The sequence below is a fragment of the Heterodontus francisci genome, chromosome 29 (assembly GCF_036365525.1).
Source record: "Heterodontus francisci isolate sHetFra1 chromosome 29, sHetFra1.hap1, whole genome shotgun sequence".
NCBI classification, from domain to species: domain Eukaryota; kingdom Metazoa; phylum Chordata; class Chondrichthyes; order Heterodontiformes; family Heterodontidae; genus Heterodontus; species Heterodontus francisci.
Window position 1 is genome coordinate 53,966,370 of NC_090399.1, and position 26,003 is coordinate 53,992,372.

At 55.6% G+C, this 26,003-nt stretch overlaps 1 protein-coding gene across 2 annotated transcripts in view; it reads left to right on the forward strand.

Annotated features, from left to right (window-relative positions):
* The window catches only part of LOC137346301 (H-2 class II histocompatibility antigen, A-U alpha chain-like), a 133,210-nt gene that overhangs the window by 87,007 nt on the left and 20,200 nt on the right, over nt 1–26,003 (forward strand). For both annotated transcript variants that reach the window (XM_068009782.1, XM_068009783.1), the window contains exon 3: nt 24,019–24,300. In XM_068009782.1, the coding sequence (XP_067865883.1) occupies nt 24,019–24,300 (282 nt within the window). The remainder of the gene's footprint in view (nt 1–24,018; nt 24,301–26,003) is intronic.

A 26,003-nucleotide genomic window follows, 5' to 3' on the forward strand; every position in this document is an offset into this window, starting at 1 on the left:
CTGATCGGGTACATAGAGGAACAGGGGAGTGTGGAGCGGAGGGAAGGGTGGGGCTGATCGGGTACATAGAGGAACAGGGGAGTGTGGAGTGGAGGGAAGGGTGGGGCTGATCGGGTACATAGAGGAACAGGGGAGTGTGGAGTGGAGGGAAGGGTGGGGCTGATCGGGTAAATGGAGGAACAGGGGAGTGTGGAGCGGAGGGAAGGGTGGGGCTGATCGGGTACATGGTGGAACAGGGGAGTGTGGAGTCGAGGGAAGGGTGGGGCTGATCGGGTACATGGAGGAACAGGGGAGTGTGGAGTGGAGGGAAGGGTGGGGCTGATCGGGTACATAGAGGAACAGGGGAGTGTGGAGTGGAGGGAAGGGTGGGGCTGATCGGGTACATAGAGGAACAGGGGAGTGTGGAGTGGAGGGAAGGGTGGGGCTGATCGGGTACATAGAGGAACAGGGGAGTGTGGAGTGGAGGGAAGGGTGGGGCTGATCGGGTACATGGAGGAACAGGGGAGTGTGGAGCGGAGGGAAGGGTGGGGCTGATCGGGTACATAGAGGAACAGGGGAGTGTGGAGCGGAGGGAAGGGTGGGGCTGATCGGGTACATAGAGGAACAGGGGAGTGTGGAGTGGAGGGAAGGGTGGGGCTGATCGGGTACATGGAGGAACAGGGGAGTGTGGAGTGGAGGGAAGGGTGGGGCTGATCGGGTACAAAGAGGAACAGGGGAGTGTGGAGTGGAGGGAAGGGTGGGGCTGATCGGGTACATGGAGGAACAGGGGAGTGTGGAGTGGAGGGACGGGTGGGGCTGATCGGGTACATGGAGGAACAGGGGAGTGTGGAGCGGAGGGAAGGGTGGGGCTGATCGGGTAAATAGAGGAACAGGGGATTGTGGAGTGGAGGGAAGGGTGGGGCTGATCGGGTACATGGAGGAACAGGGGAGTGTGGAGTGGAGGGAAGGGTGGGGCTGATCGGGTACATGGAGGAACAGGGGAGTGTGGAGTCGAGGGAAGGGTGGGGCTGATCGGGTACATAGTGGAACAGGGGAGTCTGGAGTGGAGGGAAGGGTGGGGCTGATCGGGTACATAGAGGAACAGGGGAGTGTGGAGTGGAGGGAAGGGTGGGGCTGATCGGGTACATGGAGGAAATGGGGAGTGTGGAGTCGAGGGAAGGGTGGGGCTGATCGGGTACATGGAGGAAATGGGGAGTGTGGAGTGGAGGGAAGGGTGGGGCTGATCGGGTACATGGAGGAACAGGGGAGTGTGGAGTGGAGGGAAGGGTGGGGCTGATCGGGTACATGGAGGAACAGGGGAGTGTGGAGTGGAGGGAAGGGTGGGGCTGATCGGGTACATGGAGGAACAGGGGAGTGTGGAGTGGAGGGAAGGGTGGGGCTGATCGGGTACATGGAGGAAATGGGGAGTGTGGAGTGGAGGGAAGGGTGGGGCTGATCGGGTACATGGAGGAACAGGGGAGTGTGGAGTGGAGGGAAGGGTGGGGCTGATCGGGTACATGGAGGAACAGGGGAGTGTGGAGTGGAGGGAAGGGTGGGGCTGATCGGGTACATGGAGGAACAGGGGAGTGTGGAGTGGAGGGAAGGGTGGGGCTGATCGGGTACATCGTGGAACGGGGGAGTGTGGAGTGGAGGGAAGGGTGGGGCTGATCGGGTACAAAGAGGAACAGGGGAGTGTGGAGTGGAGGGAAGGGTTGGGCTGATCGGGTACATGGAGGAACAGGGGATTGTGGAGTGGAGGGAAGGGTGGGGCTGATCGGGTACATAGAGGAACAGGGGAGTGTGGAGTGGAGGGAAGGGTGGGGCTGATCGGGTACATGGAGGAACAGGGGATTGTGGAGTGGAGGGAAGGGTGGGGCTGATCGGGTACATAGAGGAACAGGGGAGTGTGGAGTGGATGGAAGGGTGGGGCTGATCGGGTACATGGAGGAACAGGGGATTGTGGAGTGGAGGGAAGGGTGGGGCTGATCGGGTACATGGAGGAACAGGGGATTGTGGAGTGGAGGGAAGGGTGGGGCTGATCGGGTACATGGAGGAACAGGGGAGTGTGGAGTGGAGGGAAGGGTGGGGCTGATCGGGTACATGGAGGAACAGGGGAGTGTGGAGTGGAGGGAAGGGTGGGGCTGATCGGGTACATAGAGGAACAGGGGAGTGTGGAGCGGAGGGAAGGGTGGGGCTGATCGGGTACATAGAGGAACAGGGGAGTGTGGAGTGGAGGGAAGGGTGGGGCTGATCGGGTACATGGAGGAACAGGGGAGTGTGGAGTGGAGGGAAGGGTGGGGCTGATCGGGTACATGGAGGAACAGGGGAGTGTGGAGTGGAGGGAAGAGTGGGGCTGATCGGGTACATGGAGGAACAGGGGAGTGTGGAGTGGAGGGAAGGGTGGGGCTGATCGGGTACATGGAGGAACAGGGGAGTGTGGAGTGGAGGGAAGGGTGGGGCTGATCGGGTACAAAGAGGAACAGGGGAGTGTGGAGTGGAGGGAAGGGTGGGGCTGATCGGGTACATAGAGGAACAGGGGAGTGTGGAGCGGAGGGAAGGGTGGGGCTGATCGGGTACATAGAGGAACAGGGGAGTGTGGAGTGGAGGGAAGGGTGGGGCTGATCGGGTACATGGAGGAACAGGGGAGTGTGGAGTGGAGGGAAGGGTGGGGCTGATCGGGTACAAAGAGGAACAGGGGAGTGTGGAGTGGAGGGAAGGGTGGGGCTGATCGGGTACATGGAGGAACAGGGGAGTGTGGAGTGGAGGGACGGGTGGGGCTGATCGGGTACATGGAGGAACAGGGGAGTGTGGAGCGGAGGGAAGGGTGGGGCTGATCGGGGACATGGAGGAACAGGGGAGTGTGGAGTCGAGGGAAGGGTGGGGCTGATCGGGTACATAGAGGAACAGGGGAGTCTGGAGTGGAGGGAAGGGTGGGGCTGATCGGGTACATAGAGGAAATGGGGAGTGTGGAGTCGAGGGAAGGGTGGGGCTGATCGGGTACATGGAGGAAATGGGGAGTGTGGAGTCGAGGGAAGGGTGGGGCTGATCGGGTACAAAGAGGAACAGGGGACTGTGGAGTCGAGGGAAGGGTGGGGCTGATCGGGTACATGGAGGAACAGGGGAGTCTGGAGTGGAGGGAAGGGTGGGGCTGATCGGGTACATAGAGGAACAGGGGAGTGTGGAGTGGAGGGAAGGGTGGGGCTGATCGGGTACATAGAGGAACAGGGGAGTGTGGAGTGGAGGGAAGGGTGGGACTGATCGGGTACATGGAGGAACAGGGGAGTCTGGAGTGGAGGGAAGGGTCGGGCTGGTCGGGTACATGGAGGAACAGGGGAGTGTGGAGTGGAGGGAAGGGTGGGACTGATCGGGTACATAGAGGAAATGGGGTGTGTGGAGTGGAGGGAAGGGTGGGGCTGATCGGGCACATGGAAGAACAGGGGAGTGTGGAGTGGAGGGAAGGGTGGGGCTGATCGGGTACATGGAGGAACAGGGGAGTGTGGAGTGGAGGGAAGGGTGGGGCTGATCGGGTACAAAGAGGAACAGGGGAGTGTGGAGTGGAGGGAAGGGTGGGGCTGATCGGGTACATAGAGGAACAGGGGAGTGTGGAGTTTAGGGAAGGGTGGGGCTGATCGGGTACATAGAGGAACAGGGGAGTGTGGAGTGGAGGGAAGGGTGGGGCTGATCGGGTACATAGAGGAACAGGGGAGTGTGGAGTGGAGGGAAGGGTGGGGCTGATCGGGTACATGGAGGAACAGGGGATTGTGGAGTGGAGGGAAGGGTGGGGCTGATCGGGTACAAAGAGGAACAGGGGAGTGTGGAGTGGAGGGAAGGGTGGGGCTGATCGGGTACATAGAGGAACAGGGGAGTGTGGAGTTTAGGGAAGGGTGGGGCTGATCGGGTACATGGAGGAACAGGGGAGTGTGGAGTGGAGGGAAGGGTGGGGCTGATCGGGTACATAGAGGAACAGGGGAGTGTGGAGTGGAGGGAAGGGTGGGGCTGATCGGGTACATAGAGGAACAGGGGAGTGTGGAGTGGAGGGAAGGGTGGGGCTGATCGGGTACATGGAGGAACAGGGGATTGTGGAGTGGAGGGAAGGGTGGGGCTGATCGGGTACATGGAGGAACAGGGGATTGTGGAGTGGAGGGAAGGGTGGGGCTGATCGGGTACATGGAGGAACAGGGGAGTGTGGAGTGGAGGGAAGGGTGGGGCTGATCGGGCACATGGAAGAACAGGGGAGTGTGGAGTGGAGGGAAGGGTGGGGCTGATCGGGTACATGGAGGAACAGGGGAGTGTGGAGTGGAGGGAAGGGTGGGGCTGATCGGGTACATGGAGGAACAGGGGAGTGTGGAGTGGAGGGAAGGGTGGGGCTGATCGGGTACATGGAGGAACAGGGGAGTGTGGAGTCGAGGGAAGGGTGGGGCTGATCGGGTACATGGAGGAACAGGGGAGTGTGGAGTGGAGGGAAGGGTGGGGCTGATCGGGTACAAAGAGGAACAGGGGAGTGTGGAGTGGAGGGAAGGGTGGGGCTGATCGGGTACATAAAGGAACAGGGGAGTGTGGAGTGGAGGGAAGGGTGGGGCTGATCGGGTACATAAAGGAACAGGGGAGTGTGGAGTGGAGGGAAGGGTGGGGCTGATCGGGTACATAAAGGAACAGGGGAGTGTGGAGTGGAGGGAAGGGTGGGGCTGATCGGGTACATAGAGGAACAGGGGAGTGTGGAGTGGAGGGAAGGGTGGGGCTGATCGGGTACATGGAGGAACAGGGGAGTGTGGAGTGGAGGGAAGGGTGGGGCTGATCGGGTACATGGAGGAACAGGGGAGTGTGGAGTGGAGGGAAGGGTGGGGCTGATCGGGTACAAAGAGGAACAGGGGAGTGTGGAGTGGAGGGAAGGGTGGGGCTGATCGGGTACATAGAGGAACAGGGGAGTGTGGAGTGAAGGGAAGGGTGGGGCTGATCGGGTACATGGAGGAACAGGGGAGTGTGGAGTGGAGGGAAGGGTGGGGCTGATCGGGTACATAGAGGAACAGGGGAGTGTGGAGTGGAGGGAAGGGTGGGGCTGATCGGGTACATGGAGGAACAGGGGATTGTGGAGTGGAGGGAAGGGTGGGGCTGATCGGGTACATGGAGGAACAGGGGAGTGTGGAGTGGAGGGAAGGGTGGGGCTGATCGGGCACATGGAAGAACAGGGGAGTGTGGAGTGGAGGGAAGGGTGGGGCTGATCGGGTACATGGAGGAACAGGGGAGTGTGGAGTCGAGGGAAGGGTGGGGCTGATCGGGTACATGGAGGAACAGGGGAGTGTGGAGTGGAGGGAAGGGTGGGGCTGATCGGGTACAAAGAGGAACAGGGGAGTGTGGAGTGGAGGGAAGGGTGGGGCTGATCGGGTACATAAAGGAACAGGGGAGTGTGGAGTGGAGGCTGGGTGGGGCTGATCGGGTACATAGAGGAACAGGGGAGTGTGGAGTGAAGGGAAGGGTGGGGCTGATCGGGTACATGGAGGAACAGGGGAGTGTGGAGTGGAGGGAAGGGTGGGGCTGATCGGGTACATGGAGGAACAGGGGAGTGTGGAGTGGAGGGAAGGGTGGGGCTGATCGGGTACATGGAGGAACAGGGGAGTGTGGAGTGGAGGGAAGGGTGGGGCTGATCGGGTACATAGAGGAAGAGGGGAGTGTGGAGTGGTAGGAAGGGTGAGGCTGATCGGGTACATGGAGGAACAGGGGAGTGTGGAGTGGAGGGAAGGGTGGGGCTGATCGGGTACATAGAGGAACAGGGGAGTGTGGAGTGGAGGGAAGGGTGGGGCTGATCGGGTACATGGAGGAACAGGGGAGTGTGGAGTGGAGGGAAGGGTGGGGCTGATCGGGTACAAAGAGGAACAGGGGAGTGTGGAGTGGAGGGAAGGGTGGGGCTGATCGGGTACATGGAGGAACAGGGGAGTGTGGAGTGGAGGGAAGGGTGGGGCTGATCGGGTACATAGAGGAACAGGGGAGTGTGGAGTGAAGGGAAGGGTGGGGCTGATCGGGTACATGGAGGAACAGGGCAGTGTGGAGTGGAGGGAAGGGTGGGGCTGATCGGGTACATGGAGGAACAGGGGAGTGTGGAGTGGAGGGAAGGGTGGGGCTGATCGGGTACATGGAGGAACAGGGGAGTGTGGAGTGGAGGGAAGGGTGGGGCTGATCGGGTACATGGAGGAACAGGGGAGTGTGGAGTGGAGGGAAGGGTGGGGCTGATCGGGTACATAGAGGAACAGGGGAGTGTGGAGCGGAGGGAAGGGTGGGGCTGATCGGGTACATAGAGGAACAGTAGAGTGTGGAGTGGAGGGAAGGGTGGGGCTGATCGGGTACATGGAGGAACAGGGGAGTGTGGAGCGGAGGGAAGGGTGGGGCTGATCGGGAACATGGTGGAACAGGGGAGTGTGGAGCGGAGGGAAGGGTGGGGCTGATCGGGTACATGGAGGAACAGGGGAGTGTGGAGTGGAGGGAAGGGTGGGGCTGATCGGGTACATGGAGGAACAGGGGAGTGTGGAGCGGAGGGAAGGGTGGGGCTGATCGGGTACATAGATGAACAGGGGAGTGTGGAGTGGAGGGAAGGGTGGGGCTGATCGGGTACATGGAGGAACAGGGGAGTGTGGAGTGGAGGGAAGGGTGGGGCTGATCGGGTACAAAGAGGAACAGGGGAGTGTGGAGTGGAGGGAAGGGTGGGGCTGATCGGGTACATGGAGGAAATGGGGAGTGTGGAGTCGAGGGAAGGGTGGGGCTGACCGGGTACAAAGAGGAACAGGGGAGTGTGGAGTGGAGGGAAGGGTGGGGCTGATCGGGTACAAAGAGGAACAGGGGAGTGTGGAGTGGAGGGAAGGGTGGGGCTAATCGGGTACATGGTGGAACAGGGGAGTGTGGAGTCGAGGGAAGGGTGGGGCTGATTGGGTACATAGAGGAACAGGGGAGTGTGGAGTGGAGGGAAGGGTGGGGCTGATCGGGTACATGGAGGAACAGGGGAGTGTGGAGCGGAGGGAAGGGTGGGGCTGATCGGGGACATAGAGGAACAGGGGAGTGTGGAGTGGAGGGAAGGGTGGGGCTGATCGGGTACATGGAGGAACAGGGGAGTGTGGAGTGGAGGGAAGGGTGGGGCTGATCGGGTACAAAGAGGAACAGGGGAGTGTGGAGTGGAGGGAAGGGTGGGGCTGATCGGGTAAATAGAGGAACAGGGGTGTGTGGAGTGGAGGGAAGGGTGGGGCTGATCGGGTACATGGAGGAAATGGGGAGTGTGGAGTCGAGGGAAGGGTGGGGCTGATCGGGTACAAAGAGGAACAGGGGAGTGTGGAGTGGAGGGAAGGGTGGGGCTGATCGGGTACAAAGAGGAACAGGGGAGTGTGGAGTGGAGGGAAGGGTGGGGCTGATCGGGTACATGGAAGAACAGGGGAGTGTGGAGTGGAGGGAAGGGTGGGGCTGATCGGGTACATGGAGGAACAGGGGAGTGTGGAGTCGAGGGAAGCTGGGGCTGATCGGGTACATGGAGGAACAGGGGAGTGTGGAGTGGAGGGAAGGGTGGGGCTGATCGGGTACATAGAGGAACAGGGGAGTGTGGAGTGGAGGGAAGGGTGGGGCTGATCGGGTACATGGAGGAACAGGGGAGTGTGGAGTGGAGGGAAGGGTGGGGCTGATCGGGTACATGGAGAAACAGGGGAGTGTGGAGTGGAGGGAAGGGTGGGGCTGATCGGGTACATGGAGGAACAGGGGAGTGTGGAGTGGAGGGAAGGGTGGGGCTGATCGGGTACATGGAAGAACAGGGGAGTGTGGAGTGGAGGGAAGGGTGGGGCTGATCGGGTACATGGAGGAACAGGGGAGTGTGGAGTCGAGGGAAGGGTGGGGCTGATCGGGTACATAGAGGAACAGGGGAGTGTGGAGTGGAGGGAAGGGTGGGGCTGATCGGGTACATAGAGGAACAGGGGAGTGTGGAGTGAAGGGAAGGGTGGGGCTGATCGGGTACATGGAGAAACAGGGCAGTGTGGAGTGGAGGGAAGGGTGGGGCTGATCGGGTACATGGAGGAACAGGGGAGTGTGGAGTGGAGGGAAGGGTGGGGCTGATCGGGTACATAGAGGAACAGGGGAGTGTGGAGTGGAGGGAAGGGTGGGGCTGATCGGGTACATGGAGGAACAGGGGAGTGTGGAGTGGAGGGAAGGGTGGGGCTGATCGGGTACATGGAGGAACAGGGGAGTGTGGAGTGGAGGGAAGGGTGGGGCTGATCGGGTACATAGAGGAACAGGGGAGTGTGGAGTGGAGGGAAGGGTGGGGCTGATCGGGTACATAGAGGAACAGGGGAGTGTGGAGCGGAGGGAAGGGTGGGGCTGATCGGGTACATAGAGGAACAGGGGAGTGTGGAGTGGAGGGAAGGGTGGGGCTGATCGGGTACATGGAGGAACAGGGGAGTGTGGAGCGGAGGGAAGGGTGGGGCTGATCGGGTACATGGTGGAACAGGGGAGTGTGGAGTCGAGGGAAGGGTGGGGCTGATTGGGTACATAGAGGAACAGGGGAGTGTGGAGTGGAGGGAAGGGTGGGGCTGATCGGGTACATGGAGGAACAGGGGAGTGTGGAGCGGAGGGAAGGGTGGGGCTGATCGGGTACATAGAGGAACAGGGGAGTGTGGAGCGGAGGGAAGGGTGGGGCTGATCGGGTACATAGAGGAACAGGGGAGTGTGGAGTGGAGGGAAGGGTGGGGCTGATCGGGTACCTGGAGGAACAGGGGAGTGTGGAGTGGAGGGAAGGGTGGGGCTGATCGGGTACAAAGAGGAACAGGGGAGTGTGGAGTGGAGGGAAGGGTGGGGCTGATTGGGTAAATAGAGGAACAGGGGAGTGTGGAGTGGAGGGAAGGGTGGGGCTGATCGGGTACATGGAGGAACAGGGGAGTGTGGAGTGGAGGGAAGGGTGGGGCTGATCGGGTACTTGGAGGAACAGGGGAGTGTGGAGTCGAGGGAAGGGTGGGGCTGATCGGGTACATAGAGGAACAGGGGAGTGTGGAGTGGAGGGAAGGGTGGGGCTGATCGGGTACATAGAGGAACAGGGGAGTGTGGAGTGGAGGGAAGGGTGGGACTGATCGGGTACATGGAGGAACAGGGGAGTGTGGAGTGGAGGGAAGGGTGGGGCTGATCGGGTACAAAGAGGAACAGGGGAGTGTGGAGTGGAGGGAAGGGTGGGGCTGATCGGGTACAAAGAGGAACAGGGGAGTGTGGAGTGGAGGGAAGGGTGGGGCTGATCGGGTACATAGAGGAACAGGGGAGTGTGGAGTGGAGGGAAGGGTGGGGCTGATCGGGTACATGGAGGAACAGGGGAGTGTGGAGTGGAGGGAAGGTTGGGGCTGATCGGGTACATGGTGGAACAGGGGAGTGTGGAGTGGAGGGAAGGGTGGGCTGATCGGGTACATAGAGGAACAGGGGAGTGTGGAGTGGAGGGAAGGGTGGGGCTGATCGGGTACATAGAGGAACAGGGGAGTGTGGAGCGGAGGGAAGGGTGGGGCTGATCGGGTACATAGAGGAACAGGGGAGTGTGGAGTGGAGGGAAGGGTGGGGCTGATCGGGTACATGGAGGAACAGGGGAGTGTGGAGTGGAGGGAAGGGTGGGGCTGATTGGGTAAATAGAGGAACAGGGGAGTGTGGAGTGGAGGGAAGGGTGGGGCTGATCGGGTACATGGAGGAACAGGGGAGTGTGGAGTGGAGGGAAGGGTGGGGCTGATCAGGTACATGGAGGAACAGGGGAGTGTGGAGTCGAGGGAAGGGTGGGGCTGATCGGGTACATAGAGGAACAGGGGAGTGTGGAGTGGAGGGAAGGGTGGGGCTGATCGGGTACATAGAGGAACAGGGGAGTGTGGAGTGGAGGGAAGGGTGGGACTGATCGGGTACATGGAGGAACAGGGGAGTGTGGAGTGGAGGGAAGGGTGGGGCTGATCGGGTACAAAGAGGAACAGGGGAGTGTGGAGTGGAGGGAAGGGTGGGGCTGATCGGGTACAAAGAGGAACAGGGGAGTGTGGAGTGGAGGGAAGGGTGGGGCTGATCGGGTACATAGAGGAACAGGGGAGTGTGGAGTGGAGGGAAGGGTGGGGCTGATCGGGTACATGGAGGAACAGGGGAGTGTGGAGTGGAGGGAAGGGTGGGGCTGATCGGGTACATGGTGGAACAGGGGAGTGTGGAGTGGAGGGAAGGGTGGGCTGATCGGGTACATAGAGGAACAGGGGAGTGTGGAGTGGAGGGAAGGGTGGGGCTGATCGGGTACATGGAGGAACAGGGGAGTGTGGAGTGAAGGGAAGGGTGGGCTGATCGGGTACATAGAGGAACAGGGGAGTGTGGAGTGGAGGGAAGGGTGGGGCTGATCCGGTACATGGTGGAACAGGGGAGTGTGGAGTGGAGGGAAGGGTGGGGCTGATCGGGTACATGGAGGAACAGGGGAGTGTGGAGTGGAGGGAAGGGTGGGGCTGATCGGGTACATGGTGGAACAGGGGAGTGTGGAGTGGAGGGAAGGGTGGGGCTGATCGGGTACATGGAGGAACAGGGGAGTGTGGAGTGGAGGGAAGGGTGGGGCTGATCGGGTACATGGAGGAACAGGGGAGTGTGGAGTGGAGGGAAGGGTGGGGCTGATCGGGTACATGGAGGAACAGGGGAGTGTGGAGTGGAGGGAAGGGTGGGGCTGATCGGGTACATGGTGGAACAGGGGAGTGTGGAGTGGAGGGAAGGGTGGGGCTGATCGGGTACATGGAGGAACAGGGGAGTGTGGAGTGGAGGGAAGGATGGGGCTGATCGGGTACATGGAGGAACAGGGGAGTGTGGAGTGGAGGGAAGGGTGGGGCTGATCGGGTACATGGTGGAACAGGGGAGTGTTGAGCGGAGGGAAGGGTGGGGCTGATTGGGTACATAGAGGAGCAGGGGAGTGTGGAGTGGAGGGAAGGATGGGGCTGATCGGGTACATAGAGGAACAGGGGAGTGTGGAGTGGAGGGAAGGGTGGGGCTGATCGGGTACATGGAGGAACAGGGGAGTGTGGAGCGGAGGGAAGGGTGGGGCTGATCGGGTACATAGAGGAACAGGGGAGTGTGGAGTGGAGGGAAGGGTGGGGCTGATCCGGTACATGGTGGAACAGGGGAGTGTGGAGTGGAGGGAAGGGTGGGGCTGATCGGGTTCATGGAGGAACAGGGGAGTGTGGAGTGAAGGGAAGGGTGGGCTGATCGGGTACATAGAGGAACAGGGGAGTGTGGAGTGGAGGGAAGGGTGGGGCTGATCCGGTACATGGTGGAACAGGGGAGTGTGGAGTGGAGGGAAGGGTGGGGCTGATCGGGTACATGGAGGAACAGGGGAGTGTGGAGTGGAGGGAAGGGTGGGGCTGATCGGGTACATGGTGGAACAGGGGAGTGTGGAGTGGAGGGAAGGGTGGGGCTGATCGGGTACATGGAGGAACAGGGGAGTGTGGAGTCGAGGGAAGGGTGGGGCTGATCGGGTACATGGAGGAACAGGGGAGTGTGGAGTGGAGGGAAGGGTGGGGCTGATCGGGTACATGGAGGAACAGGGGAGTGTGGAGTGGAGGGAAGGGTGGGGCTGATCGGGTACATAGAGGAACAGGGGAGTGTGGAGTGGAGGGAAGGGTGGGGCTGATTGGGTACATAGAGGAGCAGGGGAGTGTGGAGTGGAGGGAAGGGTGGGGCTGATCGGGTACATGGTGGAACAGGGGAGTGTGGAGCGGAGGGAAGGGTGGGGCTGATTGGGTACATAGAGGAGCAGGGGAGTGTGGAGTGGAGGGAAGGGTGGGGCTGATCGGGTACATGGAGGAACAGGGGAGTGTGGAGTGGAGGGAAGGATGGGGCTGATCGGGTACATAGAGGAACAGGGGAGTGTGGAGTGGAGGGAAGGGTGGGGCTGATCGGGTACATGGTGGAACAGGGGAGTGTGGAGTCGAGGGAAGGGTGGGGCTGATTGGGTACATAGAGGAACAGGGGAGTGTGGAGTGGAGGGAAGGGTGGGGCTGATCGGGTACATGGAGGAACAGGGGAGTGTGGAGCGGAGGGAAGGGTGGGGCTGATCGGGGACATAGAGGAACAGGGGAGTGTGGAGTGGAGGGAAAGGTGGGGCTGATCGGGTACATGGAGGAACAGGGGAGTGTGGAGTGGAGGGAAGGGTGGGGCTGATCGGGTACAAAGAGGAACAGGGGAGTGTGGAGTGGAGGGAAGGGTGGGGCTGATCGGGTAAATAGAGGAACAGGGGTGTGTGGAGTGGAGGGAAGGGTGGGGCTGATCGGGTACATGGAGGAAATGGGGAGTGTGGAGTCGAGGGAAGGGTGGGGCTGATCGGGTACAAAGAGGAACAGGGGAGTGTGGAGTGGAGGGAAGGGTGGGGCTGATCGGGTACAAAGAGGAACAGGGGAGTGTGGAGTGGAGGGAAGGGTGGGGCTGATCGGGTACATGGAAGAACAGGGGAGTGTGGAGTGGAGGGAAGGGTGGGGCTGATCGGGTACATGGAGGAACAGGGGAGTGTGGAGTCGAGGGAAGCTGGGGCTGATCGGGTACATGGAGGAACAGGGGAGTGTGGAGTGGAGGGAAGGGTGGGGCTGATCGGGTACATAGAGGAACAGGGGAGTGTGGAGTGGAGGGAAGGGTGGGGCTGATCGGGTACATGGAGGAACAGGGGAGTGTGGAGTGGAGGGAAGGGTGGGGCTGATCGGGTACATGGAGAAACAGGGGAGTGTGGAGTGGAGGGAAGGGTGGGGCTGATCGGGTACATGGAGGAACAGGGGAGTGTGGAGTGGAGGGAAGGGTGGGGCTGATCGGGTACATGGAAGAACAGGGGAGTGTGGAGTGGAGGGAAGGGTGGGGCTGATCGGGTACATGGAGGAACAGGGGAGTGTGGAGTCGAGGGAAGGGTGGGGCTGATCGGGTACATAGAGGAACAGGGGAGTGTGGAGTGGAGGGAAGGGTGGGGCTGATCGGGTACATAGAGGAACAGGGGAGTGTGGAGTGAAGGGAAGGGTGGGGCTGATCGGGTACATGGAGAAACAGGGCAGTGTGGAGTGGAGGGAAGGGTGGGGCTGATCGGGTACATGGAGGAACAGGGGAGTGTGGAGTGGAGGGAAGGGTGGGGCTGATCGGGTACATAGAGGAACAGGGGAGTGTGGAGTGGAGGGAAGGGTGGGGCTGATCGGGTACATGGAGGAACAGGGGAGTGTGGAGTGGAGGGAAGGGTGGGGCTGATCGGGTACATGGAGGAACAGGGGAGTGTGGAGTGGAGGGAAGGGTGGGGCTGATCGGGTACATAGAGGAACAGGGGAGTGTGGAGTGGAGGGAAGGGTGGGGCTGATCGGGTACATAGAGGAACAGGGGAGTGTGGAGCGGAGGGAAGGGTGGGGCTGATCGGGTACATAGAGGAACAGGGGAGTGTGGAGTGGAGGGAAGGGTGGGGCTGATCGGGTACATGGAGGAACAGGGGAGTGTGGAGCGGAGGGAAGGGTGGGGCTGATCGGGTACATGGTGGAACAGGGGAGTGTGGAGTCGAGGGAAGGGTGGGGCTGATTGGGTACATAGAGGAACAGGGGAGTGTGGAGTGGAGGGAAGGGTGGGGCTGATCGGGTACATGGAGGAACAGGGGAGTGTGGAGCGGAGGGAAGGGTGGGGCTGATCGGGTACATAGAGGAACAGGGGAGTGTGGAGCGGAGGGAAGGGTGGGGCTGATCGGGTACATAGAGGAACAGGGGAGTGTGGAGTGGAGGGAAGGGTGGGGCTGATCGGGTACCTGGAGGAACAGGGGAGTGTGGAGTGGAGGGAAGGGTGGGGCTGATCGGGTACAAAGAGGAACAGGGGAGTGTGGAGTGGAGGGAAGGGTGGGGCTGATTGGGTAAATAGAGGAACAGGGGAGTGTGGAGTGGAGGGAAGGGTGGGGCTGATCGGGTACATGGAGGAACAGGGGAGTGTGGAGTGGAGGGAAGGGTGGGGCTGATCGGGTACTTGGAGGAACAGGGGAGTGTGGAGTCGAGGGAAGGGTGGGGCTGATCGGGTACATAGAGGAACAGGGGAGTGTGGAGTGGAGGGAAGGGTGGGGCTGATCGGGTACATAGAGGAACAGGGGAGTGTGGAGTGGAGGGAAGGGTGGGACTGATCGGGTACATGGAGGAACAGGGGAGTGTGGAGTGGAGGGAAGGGTGGGGCTGATCGGGTACAAAGAGGAACAGGGGAGTGTGGAGTGGAGGGAAGGGTGGGGCTGATCGGGTACAAAGAGGAACAGGGGAGTGTGGAGTGGAGGGAAGGGTGGGGCTGATCGGGTACATAGAGGAACAGGGGAGTGTGGAGTGGAGGGAAGGGTGGGGCTGATCGGGTACATGGAGGAACAGGGGAGTGTGGAGTGGAGGGAAGGTTGGGGCTGATCGGGTACATGGTGGAACAGGGGAGTGTGGAGTGGAGGGAAGGGTGGGCTGATCGGGTACATAGAGGAACAGGGGAGTGTGGAGTGGAGGGAAGGGTGGGGCTGATCGGGTACATAGAGGAACAGGGGAGTGTGGAGCGGAGGGAAGGGTGGGGCTGATCGGGTACATAGAGGAACAGGGGAGTGTGGAGTGGAGGGAAGGGTGGGGCTGATCGGGTACATGGAGGAACAGGGGAGTGTGGAGTGGAGGGAAGGGTGGGGCTGATTGGGTAAATAGAGGAACAGGGGAGTGTGGAGTGGAGGGAAGGGTGGGGCTGATCGGGTACATGGAGGAACAGGGGAGTGTGGAGTGGAGGGAAGGGTGGGGCTGATCGGGTACATGGAGGAACAGGGGAGTGTGGAGTCGAGGGAAGGGTGGGGCTGATCGGGTACATAGAGGAACAGGGGAGTGTGGAGTGGAGGGAAGGGTGGGGCTGATCGGGTACATAGAGGAACAGGGGAGTGTGGAGTGGAGGGAAGGGTGGGACTGATCGGGTACATGGAGGAACAGGGGAGTGTGGAGTGGAGGGAAGGGTGGGGCTGATCGGGTACAAAGAGGAACAGGGGAGTGTGGAGTGGAGGGAAGGGTGGGGCTGATCGGGTACAAAGAGGAACAGGGGAGTGTGGAGTGGAGGGAAGGGTGGGGCTGATCGGGTACATAGAGGAACAGGGGAGTGTGGAGTGGAGGGAAGGGTGGGGCTGATCGGGTACATGGAGGAACAGGGGAGTGTGGAGTGGAGGGAAGGGTGGGGCTGATCGGGTACATGGTGGAACAGGGGAGTGTGGAGTGGAGGGAAGGGTGGGCTGATCGGGTACATAGAGGAACAGGGGAGTGTGGAGTGGAGGGAAGGGTGGGGCTGATCGGGTACATGGAGGAACAGGGGAGTGTGGAGTGAAGGGAAGGGTGGGCTGATCGGGTACATAGAGGAACAGGGGAGTGTGGAGTGGAGGGAAGGGTGGGGCTGATCCGGTACATGGTGGAACAGGGGAGTGTGGAGTGGAGGGAAGGGTGGGGCTGATCGGGTACATGGAGGAACAGGGGAGTGTGGAGTGGAGGGAAGGGTGGGGCTGATCGGGTACATGGTGGAACAGGGGAGTGTGGAGTGGAGGGAAGGGTGGGGCTGATCGGGTACATGGAGGAACAGGGGAGTGTGGAGTGGAGGGAAGGGTGGGGCTGATCGGGTACATGGAGGAACAGGGGAGTGTGGAGTGGAGGGAAGGGTGGGGCTGATCGGGTACATGGAGGAACAGGGGAGTGTGGAGTGGAGGGAAGGGTGGGGCTGATCGGGTACATGGTGGAACAGGGGAGTGTGGAGTGGAGGGAAGGGTGGGGCTGATCGGGTACATGGAGGAACAGGGGAGTGTGGAGTGGAGGGAAGGATGGGGCTGATCGGGTACATGGAGGAACAGGGGAGTGTGGAGTGGAGGGAAGGGTGGGGCTGATCGGGTACATGGTGGAACAGGGGAGTGTTGAGCGGAGGGAAGGGTGGGGCTGATTGGGTACATGGAGGAACAGGGGAGTGTGGAGTGAAGGGAAGGGTGGGCTGATCGGGTACATAGAGGAACAGGGGAGTGTGGAGTGGAGGGAAGGGTGGGGCTGATCCGGTACATGGTGGAACAGGGGAGTGTGGAGTGGAGGGAAGGGTGGGGCTGATCGGGTACATGGAGGAACAGGGGAGTGTGGAGTGGAGGGAAGGGTGGGGCTGATCGGGTACATGGTGGAACAGGGGAGTGTGGAGTGGAGGGAAGGGTGGGGCTGATCGGGTACATGGAGGAACAGGGGAGTGTGGAGTCGAGGGAAGGGTGGGGCTGATCGGGTACATGGAGGAACAGGGGAGTGTGGAGTGGAGGGAAGGGTGGGGCTGATCGGGTACATGGAGGAACAGGGGAGTGTGGAGTGGAGGGAAGGGTGGGGCTGATCGGGTACATGGTGGAACAGGGGAGTGTGGAGTGGAGGGAAGGGTGGGGCTGATCGGGTACATGGAGGAACAGGGGAGTGTGGAGTGGAGGGAAGGATGGGGCTGATCGGGTACATGGAGGAACAGGGGAGTGTGGAGTGGAGGGAAGGGTGGGGCTGATCGGGTACATGGTGGAACAGGGGAGTGTGGAGCGGAGGGAAGGGTGGGGCTGATTGGGTACATAGAGGAGCAGGGGAGTGTGGAGTGGAGGGAAGGGTGGGGCTGATCGGGTACATGGAGGAACAGGGGAGTGTGGAGTGGAGGGAAGGATGGGGCTGATCGGGTACATAGAGGAACAGGGGAGTGTGGAGTGGAGGGAAGGGTGGGGCTGATCGGGTACATGGAGGAACAGGGGAGTGTGGAGCGGAGGGAAGGGTGGGGCTGATCGGGTACATGGAGGAACAGGGGAGTGTGGAGCGGAGGGAAGGGTGGGGCTGATCGGGTACATGGTGGAACAGGGGAGTGTGGAGTGGAGGGAAGGGTGGGGCTGATCGGGTACATGGTGGAACAGGGGAGTGTGGAGCCGAGGGAAGGGTGGGGCTGATCGGGTACATGGAGGAACTGGGGATTGTGGAGTGGAGGGAAGGTGTGGAGTGGAGGGAAGGGTGGGGCTGATCGGGTACAAAGAGGAACAGGGGAGTGTGGAGTGGAGGGAAGGTTGGGGCTGATCGGGTACATGGAGGAACAGGGGAGTGTGGAGTGGAGGGAAGGTGTGGAGTGGAGGGAAGGGTGGGGCTGATCGGTTACATGGTGGAACAGGGGAGTGTGGAGTGGAGGGAAGGTGTGGAGTGGAGGGAAGGGTGGGGCTGATTTTGATATAAGTGAAAGCTTCAATTTAAGTTAGTCTGAAGATACTGGCTGCTGCTCCTTGAGGCTGCAAGCACAGGATGTTTTATATCAGTGGCAATCCTGGTGCTCGTGACAGTGACGGTGGGTTCCACCAATGAAAGGCACCCCCCCCCTGCCATATGATCCCAAGTGGCCCCCGTGCCCAGTGCTGCATTGTTAATTTACATATATAATTGCGTCAAATGGGAAATGCTGCAGAAGCGGAAGTTACGCCAACTTCCGGTCCCACCGTTGGGAACACTGCGGCAATTATAAAATTCACCCCCACCCCCCTCCGATTTAATTAGACATGGAACAGGCTCGAGGGGCTAAATGGCCTACTCCTGTTCCTATGTTCCTAGTTGAAGGTGGCAGAGATGGTCAGCTCATGGAGTATGACCCCAGAACCTGGATTGAATGCAGGAAATGTTTCAATGGACTGATAAGAACAGTAAGGGTGAGTACAGCTCTTCATTTCTCCCTCTCTTTCAGTAACACCTATCAACAGTCCCACCTCCCCAACATCAAATTCTTCACCACCAATCAATAGGGCACACTATACCACCTCTAATTCTCAGTTCAAACACACTAACTCACCTCTTGTTGTCTTTACAGCCATCATCAACATCTTTCTGGTCTCACATTGTAGCAATTGCAGAACCAGGAACTCCTCTCATTACTCCTTCCTCATCACACTCCAGCCACTTGCGTTCAACATCTTCTCATCCTACTTGCACCTTGCTTCAGCTCCCTCTCAGCATATGCACGATATGCATAATTCTCGCTCTCTTTTTCTTTAGGAGAACATGGCACATAACTAAAACGAGAATTGCAAGACTGGGGGCCGAACCACCAGCATTATGGCCCTCACCCAGTTTAAGAAGCTTCTAAAGCAATGTGTATTGGACACAGCAAGTCTAGTGGCTTCTCTGGGCAGGATGTCTACCTGTTAATTGTACCCTGTCAAGTACTTCAAAAACTCACACTTTCCGTCAGTTTGACAACTTCGAGCTTTGTAGTGAAGCTTGTCATCTGCTCTTGTTCAACCTGTCCGTCCCAGGCTAACTCTTCGAATCATACAATCATAGAATGGCACAGCACAGAAGGAGGCCATTCAGCCCATTGTGCCTGTGATAGAACCATCCAATTAGTCCCATTCCCAATCCAATTCTCTTTCGAAAGTCACTGCTGAATCTGCTTTCAACACCCTTTCAGGAAGAGCGTTCCACATCATAACAACTCATTGCGCAATATATTTCTTCCTCATGTCGCCTCCACTTGTTTTGCCAATTACCTTAAATCTGTAACTTCTAGTTTCTGACACTTTTGCCGCTGGAAACTGTTTTTCATTATTTACTCTTCATGATTTTGAACACCTCTGTCAAGAATTCCCTTCACCTTCTCTGCTCCAAGGACAACAATCTCAGGTTCTCCAGTCTCTTCACATAACTGAAGTCCCTCATTCCTGGTCCCATTCTAGTAAATCTCTTCTTCACCCTCTCTAAGGTCTTGATATCTTTCCTAAAGTGTTGTGCCCGGAATTGGCCACAGGACTTCAGCTGAGGCCTAAGCAGTGTTTTGTAAAGGTTTAGCTTATAATTATAAAACCATTAAGCTGTTTTGGAGCCTTCTCAACTGGTCCTGTCACCTTCAAAGATTTGAGTTACATACACCCCCTTGGAAATTGACCATTTAGTTATATTGCCTCTCCTTATTCTTCCTACCAAAATGCATGCCTCCACATTTCTCTGCAAAAAATTTCATCTGCCCTTTCACCGGCCTATGTCCTCCTGAACTCTGCTGGTCTACTCCTCACTGTTTACTATATTTCTGGTTCCGTGTCATCTGTAAACTTTGAAATTATGCCCTGTGTACCCAAGTAAAGTCGTTAATATATATCAAAAAGAGATCTACGGTCCGAAGACTGACTCCTGGGGAACACCACTGTATACTTACCTCCAGTCTGAAAAGCAACCATTCACCACTCTCTTCTTTCTGTCCCTTAGTCGATTTTACATTCCTGTTGACACTGTCCCTTTAATCCCATGGTCAACCACATCACCCTCATCAACCCTCTCGGTTACTTCATGAACAAACGCAGTCAAGTTAGTCAGATGTGATTTTTCCTTTGACAAATCAATGCTGACTTTCATTTATTAACCCATATTTTCCCACTTGCCAAACAATTTAGTCTGTCCCAGATTATTGTCCCGAGAAACTTCCCCATCACTGACATTCAGCTGACTGCCCCGTAGCTGCTGCGTTTTTCCCTCTTCTGGTTTTTTGAAGCAGGATGTAATATTTGCAATCCTCCAGTCCTCTGGCACCACTTCCATATCCATGGAGGATTAGAAGATTGTGAGCTGGGCCTGTGTTTTAACCTAACAACCCTTTTATCTGCATATTTCCACCCTGAGCTCCTTCAGGAACCTAGGATGCATCCTTTAGGATACCTTCCTTCTCCTTTTAGCAGATTTGTAAAATTACAGACAGTACTATGTCTGACAGTTAACTTTATTTATCATTGTTTCAATACATTGATCTGAAAATGGCATACAGTATAATACAGGGGAAACTTCTAGAGGAAAAATGTGAGGCGTTGCTTATCCAAGTCTGCTCATGCTACCTGCTCATGAAGATAGGCAATAAGTTCCTACTGAGTGAAACGTTTTACCTCTGTTTATACCATTTTCATTCATTATCTAATTCCTGCTGGATTTAAACATGTCCATGTTTTATGAGGAGATTGAACATATTGTTGGATAATTATTGGGGGGGGGGGGTGGTCTTATATCCTGTGTCAGCTATTACAATCAGGTAAAGAGGCATCAAAGGGCTCCTTTCTTCTCCCTCTCCTTGTTTGACCACAACAAGTTTATGTATTTTTTTCATGTGGATATACTTGCCAATTCAATGAGTGTTGGCTATTTACATGTTATGATCATTAAAAGAACCAATCGGGCAGTTTGTTTGAATTTAGGACAGAATGGGGTTAGCTTTATTGTACTTAAACTGATCTAAATAAAATAATAAACTATGCTCCAACTTTCACACACACTCGAGGTTCACACACACACACACACACACACACACACACACACACACACACACACACACACACACACACACACAAATAGGTGACAGAGTGGGGAAGAATAGATTGGTCAAATTAGTGTCCAGAGAAATATAAAGGGGTATACAGTCTGTGGAGGTTGGTGACTCGGCTGGCTTCAGGCATAATTCGGTGAGCCTGAAGCTTCCGGTTTGAAGGTGTGGACGGCTGATTCAGTGGTTCTCCTGAAGACAATGATGCAGATGATTTCATTCAAGGGGTCTCTGTCTGCAACAGCGATAGGCCTAGGTGGTGATGGTGGACCTGTCACATGACCTTCACCCAGTGATTCAAGCATCGTAGTTATCATTGTGTATTCCCTCTTGCAACTTAATTATTCCATGTCTAGGAATTCCCTTCTCACAACCAGGGTCCCATCGTTCAAGTGATTAGGTTTGAGTCATCCACCAGTTTAATGTACAGGTGATGGCCTTAATGTCTTGGTACTGGGAACAGGATAGGTAGTTCAGATTCCCCAGGTTATTGATCTTTCTGGGACTGGGCAGACAATTCATCTCCACCTCTGTGATACAAATAGGGGTGGCTATCTTAGCTGCTAGTAGAGTCACCTTTTATCTGTTTCTTTTTCATTTAAATTTAATCGGTGGATTAAAAAAATCATCATTCAACATAGCATGTATTTGTGACACAGAATACCGTCACTTCCTGTCTTTGCTCTTCCAGAATCATAACTTGTTGTACAAATCTCTGATCTTTTATCCTCTACGTCCAATCTCTATAGTGAAAGGAACCCATTCACTAACTTATACTGCAGCAATTTCCTTCTTTTACAATCCCACACTGTGATCAAAATCCTGTTTTATTAAACTAACAACCCTTTCATCTGCATATTATCAAACTAGCTTATTTTTATTTAATGATTTATATGTGCCTATTCTAAGTCTGCAATGCTATTGTGTCATTCATAAAAATGTTGACTGAATAGTTTCAAAGGGGAGGCAGTGGGGTAGTGGTAGTGTCACTGGACTAGTAATCCAGACCCCCAAGCTTATGGTCTGGGGACATGGGTTTGAATCCCACCTGGCTGAGGGTGAAATTTGAACTCAATTAATAAACAAATTCTGGAATTAAAAGCTTGTCTAACGGCGACCATAAAATCATTGTCGAATGTTGTAAAAACCCATCCGGTTCACGAATGTCCTTCAGGGAAGGAAATCTGCCATCCTCACCTGGTCTGGCCTACATGTGACTCCAGACCCACAGCAATGTGGTTGACTCTTAACTGCCCTCTGAAATGGCCTAGCAAGCTACTCAGTTCAAGGGCAATTAGGGATGGGCAGCAAATGCTGGCGTGGCCAGTGACGCCCACATCCCATGAATGAATAAAAAAAAATGTGGTTTAGTGCAGGATTAAGGGAGTGGTGAGGGAGGTAGGTAACAATGACTTTCAATGCAGAGGGGCTTTGGATGACTTTACAGGGGCGGGAAGTATGCACGCCACTGGAAGATCTGTGTTATAAGCTGATCCCCGGCCTCTCTGGCACTTTGTGCTGTGTCTCCTTCTGCTTATCTCTCACTTTCACCCAATTCTTCCTCCTCTAATGATGACAGCCCCTGCTGTTCTGCTGCCTCTACCACAGTCCTCTCTCTATTACTATTGTCGGGCAACATACAGCATACAATTATTTGGGAGACTTTCTCTGGGCATATTTTAGGGAGTCCCCAAAACTATCCAGGCACGTGTACTATTGTTTCAATAGGACAAGAGTGTTCATTGATGGTGCCCTGGCTCTGGTTGTATCTGAACTAATGGAGCATGGTGTGGCTGTGGAGCAGTATCACCAGCCATGTGTTGAGGGGATGAACCTTGTCCACAAGCAGCCATCCCCTGACATCTCTGGACAGGTGGAATAATGTGGTGATGGTTGACTGTCACAGGACAAAGGCCTTCTGCCAGTTTCACGGGTAGCTGTCACAGACTGACCTTATCCTTGTGTAGTGATCACCCACATCCAGCTGGATATTAATGTTCGGCTCAACATCACCTTCTATAAATATTTAAATCAATGAGATGCATTGAGGGCGGGGGGGACCAAATAACCATCATCAGTGTAGGGCATGGTGGGAAGGGATGAACTTTGAACTTCGTACAGTCCGGCGGGGAAAGTCAGAATTCAAAGGTAAGTGTTTTTGGGGAGGAAGGGCAAATACTTAATGTAACCTTTATTGGGACGTGGGAAAGGGGTGTTAGAATTTTATTTGATTCATTCTGGGGGGTGGTGGGGAGGTGGAGGTATATCTTCAAAAATTTAAATTAACAGGCAGGGCTGGCTGCCCTTTAAAAATGGCGGCAGCGCCTGCGCACCGGCAGCTGACGCCATTACCGCCGACGGACAACCCCCCCTTTCCATGTGATTGGGGGGGGGGGGGGGCGGGCCAACCCGGATATTTAAATGAGCTGCCGCGCGGGAGATCGTGGTGGCTCTACCGCATGCAGTCAGCAATTGGTTTCGCCCGCTTCCCGCAGCAGGCTCTTAAAATCCAGCCTTTGAGCCCAAAATTTCAGCTGGTGTTGCAGCACCTCACTAAGGTTAATTTAACAGTGCCTTCCTCCTCTGTAACCTCTACCATTGAGAAAGACAAGAGCAGCAATGTGTGGGGACAACACAATCTCCAAGTTCCCCTCCAAGTCACGCACTATCCTGACTTGGGCATTTCGCACCTTCCTTCATTGTCACTGAGTAAATATCCTGCAATCCCCGACCTGACAGCATTGTGGGAGCACCATTACCACAAAGACTGCAGCAGTTTAAGGAGAAGGCTCATGACCACTTTCTCAGGGGAGCTCGGGATGGACAATAAATGTGACCTTGATAGTGTCCCACACAGGCTGAGAGCAACTAAAACATCAATACGGGGGAGACAATCTGAGTTGCTGCCTTTCAGAGGTCACATTAAACTGAGGTCCTATCTGTCCTCAAAGGTGGACATAAAAGATCCCATGGTGCGATTGGAAGAAGAATAGGGAGTTCTCCCTGTGTCCTGGCCAAGGTTTATTTTCCAGCAACACCACCAGATACATATGAACTTGTCTTCCACCTCATTTGCTGTTTGCAGGAGCTTGCTGTGTCCGTAACAGATGGAAATCATTGTATGTAAAGAACTCGGAGATGTGATAAGGGGTTATATATATATAAAGGGGCGGCACAGTGGCACAGTGGTTAGCACTGCAGCCTCACAGCTCCAGGGACCCGGGTTCGATTCTGGGTACTGCCTGTGTGGAGTTTGCAAGTTCTCCCTGTGTCTGCATGGGTTTTCTCCGGGTGCTCCGGTTTCCTCCCACAAGCCAAAAGACTTGCAGGTTGATAGGTAAATTGGCCATTATAAATTGTCACTAGTATAGGTAGGTGGTAGGGAAATATAGGGACAGGTGGGGATGTTTGGTAGGAATATGGGATTAGTGTAGGATTAGTATAAATGGGTGGTTGATGGTCGGCACAGACTCGGTGGGCTGAAGGGCCTGTTTCAGTGCTGTATCTCTAATCTAATCTAAACTCTTTCTTTAGTTAGATTGTCCTCCTCTGCAAGTTGAAAATGTTTCATCTCACATCTAACCTGGGTGGTCTCCTATGGATTATGAATTAGTTATAGTCACTCATTATATATTTTTCACAATCTACAGACTACCCATTATGTTTTGTTCAACCTGCTACTTCACATTGGTTAATTGTACCCACACTGTGTCCTGTCTTTGCCCACAGTTCCTCCACAGATTGCCATGTACCCTGAAGAGTCTGTAGAATGGGGTCAGCCCAACACATTGATCTGCCTGGCTGATGGATTCTTCCCTGCGCACATCACCATGAAGTGGGGAAGAAACAATGAACCACTGACTGACGGAGATAACATCACAGAATACTATGTAAAAAAGGATTATTCCTACCAGAGATTCACATACCTGAACTTTATCCCGAGTCCTGGAGACATGTATTCCTGCCATGTGGATCACGAGGGTCTGGAGCAGCCAGCTACTGTATTCTGGGGTCAGTATGGATTTGATTAACTAGGATCTGATTTCAGTACTGATTTATCACCAGCTGCTGTGCAGTACACAAACTACACTTCCTGTTCTTCAATTGTAAACCATCCCTCAGATTCATGCTTTTTACCAAAAAGTAGACAGAATTCCATGTAATACAATATAATTTGAGTTAATATTCATAAAATGTGATGTTTGATTAGCTGTTGAGTGAGAGTGAGCAAGGAGCAGGAATTGCTCCAACCTAAACATCAACAAGACACTCTCGATAGCTGACATCCTTCCATCTATGAAACAGGCAATCCATTTAGGTGGGGTGTCTTCTCTTGGTGCACTTTTGCTGATGGCTGTGAAGGCCAATCCTTGAGAGGTAGGTTCTGCTGCAAGTGCTGCACGTGAAGCTGCCAAGTAACACTGAGAGTTGTTTTTTGACGTTGGCGCCTGTTGCCGAGCTGCTGTAGTAACTGGTCATCGTGGTTATTCATGCCCATCCACAGGATGTGTCACCATCTCCCTCTTTCATCAGCTAGTGACTCCCAAGTGCAATAGTTGATATTTAGGGCCTTCATGTCATGCTTGCAAGCATCTTTGAAGCAGAACTTTGGGCGCCCCACTGGTCACCTGGCCCCGGCTACCTCACCATACAGAAGAACCTTAGATATGTGTCCATTTTTCATCCTGTGGATGTGGCTGATTTACCAAAGCCGCCTCTGTTTGATTAGTGCCAACATTCTTGGGAATTCTGCCTTTGAGAGGACTGTGAATTTGTGATTTTGTCCAGCCAGGATATACACATAATGTGCCGTAGACAGCGAAGATGGAAATTATTGAGCTTCTTGTCCTGGTAGCTGTAAGTCACCCATGTTTCACAGCCATACAGCAAGGTGCTGAGACAACAGGCTTTATAAACCATCAGCTTGGTCCTAAGGGTCAGCTTGATGTTATCCCATGCGCGTTTCGCAAGTCGGCAAAAGATGGTAGCTGCTTTCTCTGTGCGAGTATCGAGCTCTGCATCAAGGGACAGATTGTCTGTCACCGTGGATCTAAGGTAGCAGAATTTGCCACCGACATCCAGTGGGATATTATTTAGTGTGGTCAGGGACAGAGATGCAACACCTTATCCCATGTCCACAGTTTTCTTGATGCTTATAGTCAAGGAGAACAAGTTACAGGCACGGGAGAGACAGTCCATGAGTCTTTATAGCTGAGAACGACTAGCACAGCATCATCAGTGTAGAGGAGTTTTCTGATCAGGATGTGATGTGTTTTTGACTTTGATTTCAGCCTTGATAGATTGTAAAGCTGGCCGTCTGACCTAGTGTGCAAGTAGACTCCTTCCATATCTGCAGGGAAGGCGAACATCAGGAGAATGGAGAATAAGATGCCAAACAGAGTGGGGACTAGGACACAACCCTGTTTCACTCCATTCTTCACTCTGAAACTGTACAGTGCAGTGTATCTTGTCATGGAAGGAGCGGATGAGATTGAGGAGCTTTAGTGGACAGCCAATTTTTCCCAAAATCTTGTAGAGCCCTGCTCTGCTGATAGTGTCAAATGCCTTAGTGAGATCTACAAAAGTAAGGTAAAGGGGTATACTCTGTTCCCTCACTTCTCTTGTAGCTGGCAAATGGAGAGGATCATATCCACAGTAGATCTGCAGACATGGAAACCGCACTGCGCTCCCGAGTACACTCGGCCTGCAAGGAA